The sequence below is a fragment of the Halictus rubicundus genome, chromosome 18 (assembly GCF_050948215.1).
Source record: "Halictus rubicundus isolate RS-2024b chromosome 18, iyHalRubi1_principal, whole genome shotgun sequence".
NCBI classification, from domain to species: domain Eukaryota; kingdom Metazoa; phylum Arthropoda; class Insecta; order Hymenoptera; family Halictidae; genus Halictus; species Halictus rubicundus.
In genome coordinates, this window is record NC_135166.1 from 3,600,774 (window position 1) to 3,619,943 (window position 19,170).

Here is a 19,170-nt window from a genome sequence, read left to right on the forward strand (position 1 = left end):
ACGCGGCAGACATCTATTGTGCGGGAGGTGACTTATAATCTCATTTGGCGGTAACAAGATCACCATTGACTCGACACAGCGGCCATTAACAAACGAATGTACACGTAGATACGTACTTTGAGAAGCATCGGAGCCGTCAATCGATTTCCGTAGTTCGGTTAAAATTAACATCCGACGTTATTTGGACCGACAGCTTTCCTCGCGGCGGCGTGATTACGCCGCGGCAATCTTGTCATGAGCAGGGGAGAGTAACTCATCAAATACTGTCATCTTCCAAGCTTGTGTAAACATGTAACGCCTTCGTATCGGGCCGTTGCACGCGGACGGTCCGCTGATTAACACGCTAACGGTTCGTAAGTATTACATTATTCATCCCAACGGCGATAGCGGTGACTATTAATTAACAGCTCCCCGTGTAATCAGTTCGTGATGTTGACGGGGGCTTAATTAGAATTTTTTTTTCCCAACCGTCATGCCGCCCCCCAAGTCGCGAGAAACTTGCCGATCTTAATGCGACCCGCGACCACGATCGATTAACCGGACAAAACATTAACTTTACCGCGCAAAGTTAAATTAAGAACAATAACAACAAATTGGTACTTACGATGTTTGCTTGCAGTGTGACGTCGTATCTATGTACCGTCGGATATAGGAATTGTGATACGAAGGTCGTTAAAGGTGAAGTATAGTAAACACAGCACCTTTGCACTCGCGTAATTCAGATTGCGGATTTTATGAATTTATGACGTCCGTGTTCTCACGCGAGCCGTAATGAACTGAGCACATTCGACACCTTGTCGCGAACTTTATCCAACTGTTGCGAGACTTGTGGGAACCTAATCTACAAACCACAACTCGTATACCTATGTTTCCCGCGTAATGGCGCCGCGGTCGCGGACCCCGCCAAATTTGAACGGCGTTTTTGACACAGTAGACGAATGAAAAGAATAAAGAAGAGCTACTAAAATGATTAAACAAAGTTTCACGTTTCCGGCGACAGAGAAAACATTTATTTCGCATTGAGATCCAGAGTTTAATAATTACAATAAAATGTCGCAACGCTTCCTCCACTTGAGATGTTTTCCAACGAGATTCGTATTTTCGAACGTTGCCTTTTAATTCCGCGTATTTTCGAAATACCGCGAAAGTTTAGTAAAAGCTTTCGGCACAGTCGGTCCTCCGCGATTCCAGAGAAGTATGTCGACGTTGAAACGCGACCGCGGCGAAAATATTTACAAAACGGGATTTCGTCGAGCGAATATGTGGGTTCGCCGGGAACTTCGCACAGGCTCAAAGAAGCACAATCGCGGGCTATAGCACGCCGAGATAATTCATTTGATTAGGGTGGAAACGAACCGTGTAGACTTTATATTATCGAGGGCACTTCCCTCGTTAATTAAAAGTCTTGCGAATTCACAATTGGACTGTCATAGTGGCGACGGTTAATTAAACATTTCGCCTTTTTTTCCTCTCTCTCCCCCTCCCCTCCCCTACCGTTGAATCGAATCACGAGAAAGTTTCTGCGTTTTTCACTCGGAATCTGGGTTACGCGTTCGATCAATACGCCATATGAAATACCTTCTACAATCAAATCCCATTATCATTACATGAGCCATTAGGGCGGTTCGGCGGTTCGTGCAATTTTTTTTTTTAATATATAATATATTTGTAATGTAGATTTTGTACTGTTTGTGAGTATAAAACTGCTGCCACAAAGAGGCAGTTCCACTTTCGGATAACTCAAATAAATCAATAGATAGTAATTAGAAGTTGAATTTTGTTTCAAGCGTCAACTTTATGGTCAATCAATATTTGTTTTGTACAGGCGACGTTTACATTGGATATGAAAGTTACACCGCTTTTACTGTTCCGATTCATGCAATTTCAATATTTCAGCTGCTTGGAGCTACGTTTTAGCGAAAGTATGAAAAAGTAGGAATCACTCGAGAGAAAGATTTAAGAGAGAATAGATTTCATTTGAATCGTGAGATACTATAAAGAGTAATGTATTTGGAAATGTACTGTGACATTTTACACCGTGTTTTGGTATACAGGGTGGTTGGTAACTGGTGGTACAAGCGGAAAGGGGGTGATTCTACGTGAAAAAAGAAGTCGAAAATATAGAATAAAAATTTTTCGTTTGAGGCTTTGTTTTCGAGAAAATCGAACTTAAAGATCCGTCGGGTTCGCGTGCTTTAATATGCGTAGGAAGTAGAATTGGTAGGTCATGGTCAGACGCAGCAGACAATTCCTATCGAATAACACGCGCATTGGTTGCATTTTTAAACTCAATGTTCTCGAAAACGAAGCCTCAAACGAAAAATTTTTATTCTATATTTTCCACTTCTTTTTTCGCGTAGAATCACCCCATGTCCGCTTGTACCAGCAGTTACCAACCACCCTGTATATCGAGCAGACACTTTCAATCGTCAAGGTCTCCCAAAATATTCGCAAACTTCCGACCAAATCGGAGACCCGAAATTCTCCTCGAATTCTTCTTCTCCTCTCGCGAGATTCCAAAAATCCGGGATGCTTTCAATTATCCCTGGGCGGCACGCGGAAGATCTGATTTCACGGTAACAGTCCTTAATAAAATCATTAAACCGGTGGCCGGCAATCGTAAAGGATCGGGTATCACGGCTAACCGGTGTGCCGGTATCCGCGGAATTCGCTGCGGAATCAGCCGGGAGCCCATTATCAGAAGAGCGGCGGAGTAGAAAATGTCGACTTAACGCCGGATATATGAACCCCACCCTTACGCCACCCCCGACCACCCCTGCTGGGTCTCCGCCGAGCGGAATTGGTCATATCGTAGGATTTCTCGCGCAGCAATGCCGTTGATTAGTCGGTCGCGGTTTTCCGGTGGAACGTGGAAATAGAAAAGAAACGAAAGAAAGATGTTCTTCGGCCGGTACGGGAGCGCCAGGCGCGAGAGGAAAATGGACGGCGAATAATGGCGCGCGACTGGCACGAACCACCCCGAACACTCCTTCCCTCGGGAAAAGACGGGAGAATTGAAGGAGGGCGAGGAGCCGATCTTCGCGGATAGCTATGATTGACATCCGTTCTTGTTGCAAGCCACGGCTCCGCCATCCAATTCGTAACGATTACAGACGGGCTCCAGACGTTTTGAATCGGCTTCAGAGGTAGTTGAAATGAAGTTGCGGCTCCCATTCAGATAAACGACGTTTCGAAATTCCCCGGGAATCCCCGATTCTTCCGTCATTCCTTAAGGACTGTACCATCGACCGTACAGGCGGTAATTGTGTTCGGCCGTCTCTAACACTGGGTTCACGGAGCACCAAAAGCGACTATTTTACATGACTTTATAAAAATGTATTTGCTGCCCAAAGTTTTAGCCACTTTGTTTTAATAACACATACCCAGAGAGACGAATCTGTTGAATAATTCCTCGTGGATGTGTCTTTAGAATCTTAACAATTGTAAGTTAAAAATCATCATTTTGACGGGTCCCGCAAACCGAGTGTTAAAAATGGCGAAATTCGCGATCGTTTTCAATATTTTTAAGATAAATCCAGTAAGATCAAAGTAGTCAAATGAAATCGACTCTGGATAGGGAGAAGTGTCATAATGATTGTTCAATTTTTAATCCAGAACTTTTTAATCCTGGCGAGAAGGCAGCGTTACTAAAATGATTAAAGTGGTCGTTGAGGCACTGACGAGGCAAACGTGAGTATTTTCAACTGACTTTCAATTGCTAATGGAAAAAAAGAAATTTCGATTCGACTCTCGCTTCTTACAAGTTACGATTAATATATTTTTATTTCGCATAATGACAGTTTACTCGTTGTATCTAAATATTCAGAGAAATAGCAGGAACAAGACAAATTTATTTGAAAAGCCCTTACACAAAAGGGTCGAAGCAACAAAATAAAATTAAAGTTGTGACGCAAGTAGCCGCACCTGACTTTCTTTCGGTTAAACAAATTATGGAAATAAAATCGTGAATTTAGACGCGCGAAAACAGTTGAGTCGGCGCGAAATCGATTAGATCGTAATTACAATAGACTCGACTAATTACGAACGCGGGAAAATGGGCGGATAAGAGCGGTCGCATTGAAGGAAGCGTTCGACGGGAATAGGATGCGCATCCGAGTGATATATTTCCGTTTAACTGTCGTGCACTCTGCCCTCGGCTCAGTTCCGGCACATTTAGCCCGATTTTGCTACAATTATTGATCGGCGCCCGCCATGAAAATGTTTACGACGGAATATTGAAATGAACGTTGCCCTTTCATACTTCATCGAATACATCGTGATACGCCCGGAATTTCGATACGGTGATATAACACGGTGATACGATAACAGTCTGCGACGGGGAATACGTGTAACGGATATTTTAAATAAATTCTGTGCAACGATCGCGAAAGTCACTGGTGAAAGATTGATTTTCCAAATGCGCTTCCCCCTTCGCGAGCGGACGAGACTCCCGGGTTTTTGCTATCGAGCGCTTACATATTAAATGGCTCTTCTGCTTCGATCTGTCACGGTGTCCTACAGGGTGATCCGAAAAAAATGGTTGGAGTGGTGGAAAGTTCCGTCTTCACTCGATATGTGTCCCGAATATCTAGCAGATAAGAGTCCCAGAACTATCCCCACTACCGTGGTATATACAGGGTCATCCGTTTTTAAACGGCCAAACGTCAACCAGCTATAGAGGACCCCAAATGGAACAACTTTCACCCCTAACACCTTTTTTTTATTCGAGGTTATTTCATTCAGTCTCCACGGCGTGCCCCATGTCAAAAAAAAAAAACCAAGATCCAAAGGTCATACAAAAAAGTTGACTTAATAAAAAAGATACCCCTATTTATTTTAAACCAAACAAAGGAAAAATCATCAAGATACATAATTGCAGTCCTAATGTATTTAATCTTAAGTGAACGCAAAAACTTACGGGTTTTTGCAATTATCTAAAAATCAAGACCGAATCAAAAAAAAAATGTTAGGGGTGAAAGTTGTTTCGTTTGGGGTCCTCTATAGCTGGTTGACGTTTGGCCGTTTAAAAACGGACGACCCTGTATATGTTCACACTCCTTGGCGAGCGAGGCTAGCTTCTATCCGATACATGTCCCTGGGTAGACCCGTGTTGTGGACAAGTATCGAGAAAACCGTGTATTTTGCTCTCTTTATCAAGATATAAATATCTACTTGAATTTTATTTTGAACTATAAATTTTAATCTTGTAGTCGAAGATAGAAAAGTGTTCTAAGATTTGCGTTCTAAAGTCGGGCTAATAAAAAATTGTTCCTTGACTGAAACAGCCGTAGCGGCGCGCAGCCTAATAGTAATCAATTCGTTAGGGGCGGCAGAGTTCGGTAGCCGCGTTAAACAATTTTCAATTATCAGTTCTTGGCAGTGATAATAACCGGGACAAACTGTATATCCGGGTGATACCAATGAATGGTTATTGGATAGCGTGGCGGTAAAAATTTAGTATCGAGCATCGTTTCCAGGCTGTTGTCTACGGGGGATTAATTAAACATGGTTATCCTGAGGACGCGAGGCGACGGTAAAGTCTCGCTTCCGCCGGACGATACTATGCCGAAGAAGGACGAAGTTGCGGGCAGACAAGAACCGGCGCTGGGGAAGTTGCTTTACAATGGTGCTGGGGGTGTACGGGATGCCACGTGAAACGGTCCGTTTCATTGGCCCCTGGTCTATATAGCGGTGCGGTCGTTAACGCAATGTGAAAACACGGCCGTTTCCTAGTTTATTTCGGCTTTTAACGGAAACAACAACAGCAACAGCAATAATGCCGGGCGCTACACTAGATTGTACAGCAAGTGTCTGCGCGAGCGCGCCTCTGTGTATGTACGTACGTGATTTTCAACATCCGCAGGGAGGGGCAACAACGGTGGATCAAGCTTTCTATCACGTTAATCTCTCGAGATTTCGCGGTTCTTGCCACTGATTTCGGCTGGATTATGGTCACCGCTAAATGATCGGTTCTCCATTATGGACGGGGGTAACAGCAATCTTCCATTTCGAGGTCCACGCGTTACATGCCAATGGACATTTTAGAGATTTGTTAACCCTTTGCACTCTCGGCGCTGTTTTCAATCTGAAACGAAATTTTTCTTCCGTCTTGCAATATTTTCATTTTATTCATACGAAACGATTTCTACATATAATATTTAAACGTTTAGTAATCTATTGAATACAAATTTTGTAATGTAACAAATATTTTGTAATATTTTTTGTAATTTCTTTGAAATCATGCCACAACAATTTCTAGTGGTGCTTCAGAGTCACCACTTGAGTGCAAAGGGTTCACCTTGCCTCCTGATACTCTGCGGCGCATAACTATAGCGTTTTGGTGTCCCAAAAATTATGTAACTCCCCGACAGGATTAATTCCTGACGTCATTCGAAGGAACTTTTTCCTTCGCGAAAATGTTCTCCACGGCTTTGTTGAGGGATTATTAACCGAAAAACACGGGCCAATCGGAGCGCCGCTAGCTGACCGGCCGCTGTAGCCCCGCTCTGATTGGTCCACGTTTCTTGTTAATAACTTCTTAATGAAATTGCGGAGGATATTTCCGCAAAGGAGAAAGTTCTTAAGTTTCTGTGAATCAAAGCGAACTATTTTCTTGCAGGATAAACGCAAAGATAGAAAAGACGACGAACGCAAGCATAATTATAATTATTTTCGCTAAACTGCTAGAAATATTGGAGAAAAATTGAAAGAATTCCAAATTATGAAGAATTCTGGAATTTTCAAGAGAATTCTCGAATTGGACGATAAAGGAAATTTTAAATTATTCGGCGACGAGGAATTGCAATTGCAGACGGCGAGGCGATATTTTCAAACATCTTGAAATAATATAATCGAAGAATGTCAGTACGTATTCGCCTGAGTATAACTCCAGGGGTTAGCTCTCACGCTTACGTCCACTTGAAACTAGATTTCCTCGGGTTATATTCATGAGGCTACGAACAGTTATTGAAAAGTGAAATGTCAGATATGGCTGCCAAGTTATCGCGTACCATAAAATTCTCCTGGTTGATAATAAAATACAGAAATAACAGACGGTTCGCATGATAATCGATCGCTATTTTTGTGACGTCTATCTTTAATCCGTCGTCTTGTTAAAATACGAACGAACGACAAAGAATTCCGAGACTGTATTCAATAATAGATAGACCTTATTTATTATTCGAGATCCTCTCGCAAATATTTCACTGTGTCGCGAAAGGCACAAAAATTACAACCTCTTCATTCTTTTTTTCACAAAAGTCAATATCGTAGTACAAATCTCGAATCACCCTTGCGTACTTCTAAAACACTTTGCAGAGTCTGATAATGATAGAACCTAATAACAAGCAGGCACGTTCTGACAATTCAGAAAACGAAAATAGCAAAGTGTGTCACAGTAATGTTCAGACACTTTCAAAAGGACAATCAGTTTCTTAATGTTCGACCATACGACTTGGATTTCTTTTCAGAACTTTTAGTATACAACGCGGGAAAATTTATTTTTGACAAAATTGCAGTTGGTCGGAATTACAGAGAAAATAGTGAAAGTATCACAACTGAAGTGAAAATGTAGAAAATACATTTTGTGGATCTGTGTCAATTACGAATATTCGACAAATCAGTGTCGCCAGATCAGGGGAAATGACTCGACTTGAGGGGAGTACAGTTACCCCCTCTCCGCCGCTATCGGATTAGTCACGACGCAGACGCAGACGCAGATCCAATTGGGTGCGTCTGACGTGTCACGTGACCCGGTCCGTGGGGGATGCTCGCCGCCGGAAGGTGGGGGAATAACCAGGTAGAGGGGGAAGGGAAGAGTGGGAGACTGGAAGATGGAATCTGGAATGGAGATGGAATCCCACTTTTTCTAAAATTCTACATATAGAAATTGCAATTGCTCCACTTTCTATTTTCCGCCACCGAGTATAACAAAACTAGAAGACTCACTGTTCTTGTAATTCTCTGACATCGAAGCATACTGGGTCCCATGATGGTGGCCGGATATCTGTCCCAATATTTCCAGATTCCTCGATTGCCGTCCTGCAAAAAGGCAAACGGAGAATGGGAAGATTAATGATCGAGAAGTCGAAACGGTGAATTAGGTGCACGGTTAAAAGAACGCCCCCGCGTCGGATCCGAGTCTCTACCTTCATCTGAACGGCAGAAGATTTCCAGCTGAATCGCCGCGGAGGATTTAAACGAATCTTTATTTCACTAAAGAGCCTCTAACGAAGCCGCGACCGGCATCTCAGACAGTTTGCTAGTCGCAGCCATTTTAGTCAGACAGTCTCTAACGAAGCAACGCTAAGTATCAATCGTCACCGCGGATGACCGTGAATCGGACGTTAATCTTCGTTAATCATCGTTCCTGTCAGACATCGGTTCTTTTCTCTTTTTTTTTTTTTTTTCTTTGCGGTTCCAGTCTCATTGAATTTCGGTTTGATCTCATCTCTCTGGGAATTTCGTTGAAGAAACAGCTACGTCAAAACAGCTACGCTTATTGGGAACAATTACCCGCACTCTTTTGTCAAGTATTCCCGGACAGCGAAATGGTAATTTAAAGTTGGAAATCATGACCTACTGTCGGCGAGAGTTCACCGATGTTCCGCCATGACAACTGTGGAAAGTAATTTTCATAACTTGGACGGACTGTAGGTCTTTTCCGAGCAAAAGTACAAGAAAGTACGAGTAGCAGATGGAAATGTTGCATGGTTCGGTAACGACTAACTTCTTGTGATTTTATTTACCTTTTTTTCCCCCCTCCCTCCCTCCCTCCCTATAGATACCGCAATACGCTCCAGAAAGTGCAATTGAACTTTCTGAAATATGGCTGCACGTATTTCCGCTAGATCATATTTTGATTTTTCGAACGCGAATCTGCTTAATGCAATGTCATCGAAAAGTAGAGTCTCGCGAAGAAGAATATTTTAATATATCACACGAACCCCGTTTCTGAAGACTAAGTAAACCGGAAAACAAAATTTCGCCAATGAAATCTTTTAAAAAAATGATTTACGTACAGCACAACCAAGAAGTACAGCGTTTTCTCGGTATATGTCAACAACACGGGTCTTGCCAGTGACACATATCGTAGAGGAGATATTATATTCTTTCCTAAAGCCTCCCGAGCTTCGAGACCTTCCATAACAATTCCGAAAAATCGTTGGATACAATTTTTAAAGAATGTTTATAGTCTCTGAACGGTGCCCACTTACTTTCGTCCGCGACTGTACACGTATATCGATTTTCTGAAAAATGGTTGAACCGACTCGCGTTCGCTCCTCACTGTCCGAATTAAGAAAATTCGCGCAGAGCGAAAACAAAACGTCGCTCGAATGAAACGTTGAAGTCTCGAGTTTGAAATATTTACATTAGTAATGAAAACCGGCCCGTGATTCGTCGGAGACGACGTTCTCGCGTTTGGAATCCAGCGGGAGGTCAAAAATTAACGGAACTGGAAGCTAGTTAATCTGACACCTTAAGAAACTGAAATATCTCGCTTGATTTAAAGTGCAATAACTGTCTGAACTTACACATTCCGCTTTTGTACGAAATTAACTGAATAAGGTGGAGTCGCTGTTTGTTAACTTCGCGCGCGGGAGTTATGAAACTTGGCATTCGTAAAGTTATTAAACGTGGCGCGCCGGGGCGAGTTAAAAGTGAAACTGTTCCGTTAAAAATAAGCAGTCGTCCGTCATTCGCGTTAATGAAACGTCTCGTTGAACGCGGACTGCCGTTTCTAGTCACGGGTACACACATTTGACGCGCATTTATGTCATTTCCTGGCGGCAGTTAATGAATCTGACGTTTTCACGATTCTTTCGTACTGTCAAAGTTCGAAGGTTAAAGCGAACGGTGACTCCCGGTTACCCTGTAAGCTACTTCTGGGGCTTTAATATAAACTTCCGAAGTGGCAACGTTTCCCCTCGGAAATTTTCGAACGTTCAACTCATATCTTCCGTCGAGCACGGATTTAAAGAGCAATCTCTGTTTCGCGAAGTTACATTTAAATCAATAAGAACAAGATTACGAGTCCCCCGATGGAAAAACTTTCTGCTTAATCACTTCCATTTACGTGTCGGCAATTAGCAGACTTCGCGATCTCGCGTAATCATTCATCTCCGACCCGTTAATTCATAATTATCAAACCTTCCTCGGCGAAAATAAAACCGAACCGAGCAGGAAAATTAGTATTACGGAACCTCGATTATCCGAACCAAACATGAGTTTTCAAATAAGAGAACAGAAATAGAATAGAATACAATTTGTTGCAAATCACATAAAAAAATTTTATTTCGCCTAAATATCCGCTGTCTAGTCACAACTATTTAATATAAACAATTCTGAACGCATTATTTTTGCATTTATGGGAGCTACATATACCTAGTACCAATTTGACAGTGGATATTAATCTCTGCAAGTACAGTACAGACAGAATAATTAATATGGATCTTACATTTGGGGTTAATCGAGCGGTCAAGCGTGAGACGATCCGCCAATTAATGATTAAACTTGCGCAGAGCCTCAGAGCCCCATTAATGCCTAATAATTAAAGTGAGATTGACTTCGCGAAGGTCGCAGCTAATCTGACGTGCAGAATGTTTTCGCAAATATTTGACAATATTTCCCTGCACCGTCGCCTGCTTTGTCATTAACGCCGAATGACAGTTTGGAAAATCGAAAATTCAACTGAAACGTGAACCCTCTCGCACAAATGTAATTCATGTCGTACCAATAACGAAACTCCTGCGTCTGAAACGAATTTAACCGACAAAATTATATTAATATTGGGTTGAAACAACAAATTCGTTTCATTGGAAATATTATATAAATAATGTCCTAATTGGAACGATGTAGTGATTGAGGAGAAGCCACTTGCAGTCAGAAATTGTACAATCGATTCGATATAATTCTGTAGTTTGTTAATTGATGAAAAGAGATACCTAACTGGAAAGTATCTGGAAAAATTTGAATAAATCCAACGAGATAAAGTGTGAAGAAAGACAATTCATGTCTCCCTTGGGCACTCGAACTTAAAGGAATTCTTACAATGATTTAATTTCAACTTTAATTTTAGGGGAATTTCAAGTTTAAATTAATTTTAAGAGAATTATTACGATGAGAATTAATGTAAAGCAGCTCTTATGATGATTTAATTTTAACTTTAATTTTACCATCGTGCTGCTCAGTTTCACAGATCTTCGTTATTCCATCGATCATTATTTACCGATGGTGAAAACATTTCAAAATGGACAATCTCAGTGAAAAATTCACTTTCACAATCGAAGAACTTTCTATATAGAGACAGTTCAACGTTGCTATTATGAAGCGGACATCTCGTATATAGACAACAACGTAAATATTTCGAGGATCGCAGCAGGATTAAGACAACAAACTAGCACAACATGTAAACAAAGGATTCGATTCTCCGTGAACGCGAGAATTCCGTCAGGAAAAAAAAAGAACAGCGGATTACTCGCCGGCGGCACTCATAAATAACATATCGCAATACCGGCGCCCGACAGGGACCGAAATAACACGGTAGTCGAGAGATCCACGGTTAGATAATACCCTAAACACCGAGCAATAAGTCGTAAAGTAAATTTCTCGGTGTTGAATAGATTGTACGGTCCGTATAAGCCAGGTAATTCTGGTGGCGCGATGTATGCGTCCCGTAGCCGATGAAAAGCCGAAAGCTGTTTCCAGATTGCGTATAACATCAGTCACAGTCGAGATTGCTCCATTAATCGCCGCCTGGTCGGCCGTGATATTATCGTTTCATGATGAGACCATGTCCTAAATAAACCCGAGAGCTTGACGAGACGCCTCTGTTCACGGTGGAGGCGTCGCGACGACGACGCGCGACAGGGTTAGCCTAGCGTGGCGTCCTTATTTTTCGATTTTCTCCTCCCAAAATTGTCTCACTCGATAAGAAAATACCAAACTGCCATATTTCTCTATATTCGTCGCCACGGCCTGGACGATAAACGTCGCGGAATCATCCCCACTACCGCGGGGTATACCCCGTAAACATAACACGTCTCCTCGACGATACATGACGCTGGCCGGACCCGTGTTGTTGACATATATCGAGAACTCACTGTAATTGGGATATTCCAGACAAATTCAAGTAACGTGATATTTGCAATTGTCGTACAATACGGATGTCAGTGTGCGGAGATCTTTTTGGAGTGACGAGAGACCCCGGTATACCAGATAAGGGTTAAGAAAAGAACGCATTCAATCTTGTTCTGGGCACGCCAGTATTTTCCCGCCGCGGTTGTTTCCGTTGCATCGTCGCGGACAATGGTGGATGCGCAACGAAAAGTTACGTCGTCCAGCGGAGCACGTCGCTGACAATGGTGACTTAATGGGGTCAGGATCGATCCCCATCTCGGCCGGGAACGCAAATTTCGCCGGTCGAAACAACCGCGGAGATTCAAGAAATTCGAAACGGGACGCGCGAGGAACGGTACGCGAAACAATGGGGTCCGGGGAGCAGCATGGCGCACACCGCGCGCGGCAGGGCCGTATTTTTGAAGGCGCTTTTGTGCTCTTCGCTTTCAAATTTCCAGCTACGCTTGAACTTGGATAACTGGATTCTATTGGTCGCCGCGAGCCGTGCCGGCATTCAGGCATTCCCCGAGCCCGGCGCCTTCTCTCGCCCCGTCCCGACGCGACGTCGTACTCTTAAGAAAGCTTTCATTGTTGAAATTCTAGCGCGAACTACATTTCCTCTTCTTTCCCAGTCGGTTTTCGGGTTATCCAGGACCCTGCCCTAGGCTGGTTCCCATTTCTCAGCTTCCGATTTAGTCAGAAATCCCATTTAGCCCTTATGTCGATGATCAAAATTTTCTACGATACTCAATGCTGGTCGAAAAAATTATTTTACGATAGCCCGATCCTTTCTGAATAAAAGAAAAAAAAATGTAGCTCGATCGGACTAACAGTTCCCGAGATAAAAATTTGTAAGTGAAGCCCATTTTCGCGAAAATGGTCGAAAATTGCAAATTTCGGTGGCCTGTGATTTTTGAACACATTCTAACCCGGCAAAACGATGACTTAAACCCCCCCTAATTTCGCATGGACTACAACATATTTCAATTAGAACGAAATGGCACCGATGGTGACGACAAAAAGTGATCGATTTCGCATGGAATGACCGCTATGTATTTTGCACGTGGTACTACGATGTGCTCAATCTATCAGTGCGAAAATGAATTTTTACCTGTACAGAAATAATTATGTATGTACCTTTCGCGTATCGCGTTAGCGAACGTTAATGCGAATTGCGTGCCAATTACAGTGGACAGCTGTAATTGATATTAACAGGATGGAAATGAGAGAGAAAATAAATTAGGAGTTAATGTATTATATTCGATTACTGGAAATGGTTTGTCTAGCGCTCATCGTTTCAACGTTGGTCGACAGGAATGGCCAAAATGTGCAAAACTCTTGAAAAAGGATCGGTGCGGGCACTTGGATTCGATAGTTCGATTGTCAATTTATTGTAGAGTGAAACTCCAATTAATCAAGAATCTACGTGACGCGTTCGAATTGAATCCTTTTCGAACGTATTTCCTATGGTCCGGCCGATTCGCCATTATTGTTCATCAAAGTCGGTGATCCGGATATGATCGAATCCACGAAGCATAAGTAGATTACCTACGCGTCACGCAATCACTCAGCTCAATTCGCGCAATGCTAAATTCGAAAATCGTGCATACGGGAATACTAGATGCGATGCTAAACATTTCAATTTAATAGAATGGTGCTAGTAGTGGTAACCAATATTAGCAGTGTTAATATAGTAGAATAATTTCAAGACACATGTCAGTTTCTCTGTACGTAATCAATAAAAGACAGACTTTATGCATTTATGATAAAGAACTTAAAAGAACTTATTTCTACGGACAAAATGTTTTAATCTTCAATTTTCCAGATTCTAAATTCTCCTCTAGCTAATTAAGTTCTTCCGCGATGAAATAGATCACATTAAATTTATCAGAAAAATGTTCCCTCTGCCAATTAGCGGTATTCAATAAGTAAATGCAATAATCATTAACAAGTTTTCGATAAGGAAATATAATTAGTATCCGTACAAACAGAATACGCGAAAGTATATTAATTATCGAGCGGGTATATTTCCGATGAGGTACAAGTAATTATTAATGAGGTAACGCGTAAATGTCGTTCGGTGCAAACAAGCTTCAATCAACGTCGGGTTGTACAGTGTAAAATCCCATCGACTCTGTCCACCTTGAATATATCCGTTATTTTTGACGATACGAGGAAACAATATACACAAAATTTGCATTATATCGGAGGGGAGAAATTATTCGTCCACCCTGTACATGGACGAGCGTGTTCGAGTTGGTCGATATGAAATATTGTTTAACAACTACGGTGAAATTTCCGCGGAACAGCTTTAATAGCGATTTAACAAGATGCTATCAATTTTTCAACTGTGTCGTCGATCGTCCGGCGTCGCGGCGTCCTTTTTTCTCTTCCGGGGGGAAAAACACCTTTTTCCATTTTTCTGCAACGTTGATAGATAGACACACCCCCGGCTAGGCTCGTGTTCCCCCAATACGAATTTTGCGAGCAAAGACAAATCGATGGTGGGTCCCACGTGACTCATGGTTTCATAATAAATATTCGCGGCGACAGCCGTCGATAGCTAACCTTATATTATTGTCCTCCTTTTTTCACGAAGTGAACGACGCTGACCAGCTGTCTTTCCAACTTCATGAAAGCACCGACAGCTAACGTTCCCCGACAGGTGAAGAAATAACGCGCCCCATATCTTGACAGTTCAAAATTAGTTACTGTCCACGTCCCGCCCTGTTATTTTATTAAAACTAAAAGAGAGATGGCCGTTCTTTCTCCGCTTCTAACGCTAACCACACCGAGCGCAAAATGGTATACGTTGTTTCACAAAAAATACAACATTCAATTTATTTCAAATAACTGAAAATCACGAGGAAAAAAATGTCTATTCGCATCATTATTATCGACAGTCTACAGAAGAATGACTACGGTGTCTACTCGATAGTGGTCCGAAACGCGGGTCTGGCCAGGGACAATTATCGAATAGAAGATACTATTCTTTGATTCGAGACAGCGAAATTCGAGTCTTCGGTTTTCGGAAAAATTCGGCTGCAACCCGGTGGAACGCCACCGCGTCTGATTGGTGCAAACGTAACGGATTTTAGTGCAAACGGGTCCGTTTCTGTACACCATACAACGTCAGATCGTGATTACAATCAGGATTGTCGTACATACCCCTGGTATTACCTATCAGTTCCATCGAACGGCCAACATGGCACGATACAGTATCGATGTATGCTCGGGTACGCGCGGCATTGAAACGCACACGCGCGCGTGTGTGTGCCTGATTGATTCTGGAATTGATTTTTCCAGATATGAGGCTTCGGTCGATAGAATGCTGTTTTATCATTTCGACTTATTTCGGTGTCATCAATTCATCGGTTACGTCGCGATTTACAATCCACCCTGTACCATTATTGTGCCCATTGATCATCGAAATTAGGAACAACAAACGAGTGAATTTAGAATGCAAATGGCTGAAGAAGTAACGAAGAGTCGATCAATTTTTAATGAAGAGCATCTAGCGAAAAAGCAAGCGACACTTTTTCCTGAAAGTATCGTGTACGAAGCAGCAGTTTCCTTAATTAATGGGCAGAATGTAATAATTTTAAATGTAACAATTTCAGCAGGACGGTAACAAAATAAATCTGGGTAACAAAGGCGGAAGAGGAGAGAGGGGAGGGGAAAATACTGCGGCAGTTAACATGATTCTGCCTTAATTGCTGCGCGTTCCCCGATATTAATCCGCGCGGCGTAATCAGAATCGCAACTTGCTTAAGATAATTTCGCAACATTGTTTATTCACTTTGTCTCGCTGAATGGCTCACAACCACATGTAAATTCCCACGGGATTGAAGGTCTCTGGCCGGTGCTATGAAGTTGTACGAGGAAGCTGCGACGCCTAATACTGCTTTATACGCCCAGAGGAGTGTTTCGACCAAGTTGCTTCGTTCCAGTCTGTCGTGACTTTTCCGATAGGCTCTTTAACTAATTCAGTCGCGGAAAGCGAGATAAACAGCACGGAGAATTAAAAATTAATTCCATAGAGCACCCAACGAGCCACCCGACAAGCTTTACGTTACAACACTTTCGAACAATTATCACGGATATTCAGGCAAAATGAAAACCGTTTGTTCTACATGTAAAAACAAATGAAAAATAAAGAATAACAGTATTTTGTTCGACGTCCTGTTTTCGAGAAAATCGAGCTTGAAGACGCAGCAAATACACGCGCTGTTAGATAGGCAGCGTCTGACCAATGCCGATCTATACTACTGAAACTCGCTTTAAACTCGATTTTCCCGAAAACGAGACCTCAAACGAAAAAATGTTATTCCTTCTTTTCGACTTATTTTAACATGTAGAATCATCCCCTGCTATTAACAAATAAATGTAAACGAATTGTAAATGGTTACCGGAGAAAATTAAATTGGTTCCACTGTGATTCCTCGAAATGCGTTTGGGGAGACTCACGGTCTGATAATTATTATCACGGATTTGACGCATTTGTAACAAAAATGAGTAGATGAAATGTAAAACAGTGGAAACTATAAAGAAATTCGAGAACACCATTTCCAACTTCGATTCGTAGAAATTCTTCAGATAAGAAATTAGTTTTTCATTTAAATTCCCACCATTTGCAATCGCTTCCGAGAATTTCAGTTGCATAAAGATCCGCTGTCTGGCCGTTATAAATGCATGTAGGTATAGCATGAATTCGTTTCGAACATTTTACGAACTGGTTTCGTGCATTATAAAGGGAAGCCGCGTCTTTGTTAACGAAAACGGCCAAGTCATCGCGCTATCAGTCAAAGCCGGACGAAAATGGGGAGAAGATTGCGGTGTATCGATTTTTTATTTATCACAGAAGATAAAACACTCGGCCACGTTGCGTGACCGGCTGAATTTGCTACGGCGAAGACGTACGAACACGAAAGAATAATGTTCCTTCTCTTTTACCCTGCACAATGTTCTCGTTTAATAGCTTCTCCCCCCCCCCCACCCCGGAATCGAAATAAATAACAACAGGAAATCTCCGCGTGATTGTCACTTTTCGACCCTTGTCGATAACGTAACAATTATAATACTTGGAGCAGCAGAGGGAGACCAGAGCCGGACACGCAGTGTTTTTCTTAAATAAATGAAGAAATGTAACATGATTTGATTTGTCTATATCCCATTTTTTCTGAGGTATCAAGGTGACCTTCAGATTCTTCAAACTTTGTTTTAATACCACGTTGTTACCGATGGAAGGACGAATTCAGCGATTTATAATATGACCCTGAGTCGACCTTGAACAGTCCTTTGAAAATATTCAGGGTGACTTCGATGTCTCCAGAAAAAATGTGATACAGGAAATCAAGTTAGGGGAACTCGCCGGTAAGAAAAATGTTGGTCCGTTGAGTTAATGGGAAATATTGTTAAGTTAATCAGTTTACTCGCAGAAAGAAAATTGCACGAGCGAAGATGCTAAACGGTATTCGCGAATTTTTGCTGTGTACGTGTGTATTCCTCGTGGAAACGGGAAAGGGTAGTTTTCTCGGGGAAATAACACCGAAATACAAAGGATAACTACACCTTTAGTCCCGCGCGCCACGAGCAAATTAGGAAGGAAGGAAATGCCAGGCGGAAGATTTCTAAAGAGATCCGGATTACTGGATTTCTGGGAGAACGGGGAAGAAAATAAGGGGCCGCAAAAACTAGTTTCAGACCGGCAAGACACAAACGAAGTCGAAGGAAATGGTGTTTAGACATTTCATTGAAGCCGAGAAATCGATTCGTATGCTGAAATCTTTTTTCCGGGAAATAAAATTCCTTGCCGAACTACACTCGACTCTGAATCCTCGAGAACTTCTACAAGTTTCCTTTAGTGTTGCGCGCAACTGCGTTAACTCTTTCAGCCGTTTCAACTAAATGTGCACGAAATCATTTTGTAAAATTCGGTAATCTATTAAACACGGACTAGTTTCGTTAAGGAAACACTGTGGCGAGCTGCGAGCTGCCTTTCGAGCAGTATAATCATTCGCCTGACAAGCACCATTAGAGCGCCGTCAGGGTAAAATGTAAATGTTATCGTCTTTAACCACCTGCGTTTGCAAATGAATTATGCGGCGTGCGCTTCTGGCGAAACTCTGCACGGTAAAAATAATTTCACGTTAAATCATCGTTTTTAGCTTGGAGAATCTAAATAATATTATTATTATTCCCTGTACAGTCAGTCGAGTGTTGGTCTACCCTTTAACACTAGGTTTACGGGACCCGTCAAAATGACGGATTCTAATATTTTTAATTCACGATTATTCAGATTGTGAAGATCCACCTACGTGGAATTACTCAACAAATTTATTTCTTTAGGTATATATTATCTAAAAGATGGCTAAAAAACTTGAATAGACACATTCTTCTTCTTATTATAAAGTAATGTGAAATATTCGCTTCTGGTGTTCCGTAAACCTAATGTTAAGAAAGAGCATCTTCCTCGAAACCCAATAAAACTTGGATTTTTTCTAAACGCCATTGCTTGTAAAAACAGTATTACTTCTTCCTTTCTCATTTTTTTTCAAATATTTATTATTTCTAGGAGAGCTAGCAATAATTCTCACTCCCACGACTGCATAAAGTTGCAGATACGCGTAACAAATAGATTTCGAATAAACACTCCCCGAGAATCGGCATCTTTTTTCCCCGTTGACACGAGAATCTCCCCTTAAGCTGAAAATGTGCTCGGCGTTGGAACATTCAGCGTGCGTGCGGTCGTTGAAAGAACGGGGAATCGGTTCGATTTTCAATATCGTCGAGAAAAAAAAAAAAAAAAAAGAACCGGAGCGTACGCAATAGAAACAGATTATTAAATGTACAGCGGTACAACGGCGCGGCGGCCACAATTTCACGCAGCCATTGGCCGGTGTCCGACGGGTTCGGGTTCGGGTTCGTGGCTCGCGAGTTTTACGTTCGGTCCGACCGGCCAAATCGGTCCGGCGTTCTCGCTTTAAATTTAATTAATACCGGCGTTCGAATAACAGCGGATAAATCAAAATCGCGGGCGCGTCGGAGATACAT

At 42.1% G+C, this 19,170-nt stretch overlaps 1 protein-coding gene across 1 annotated transcript in view; it reads right to left on the reverse strand.

Moving 5' to 3' along the window:
* Positions 1-19,170, reverse strand: part of LOC143362754 (neurotrimin) — a 131,804-nt gene that overhangs the window by 53,499 nt on the left and 59,135 nt on the right. Inside the window, exon 2 of the mRNA XM_076803175.1 lies at positions 7,948-8,040. Within this exon, the coding sequence (XP_076659290.1) occupies positions 7,948-8,040 (93 nt within the window). The remainder of the gene's footprint in view (positions 1-7,947; positions 8,041-19,170) is intronic.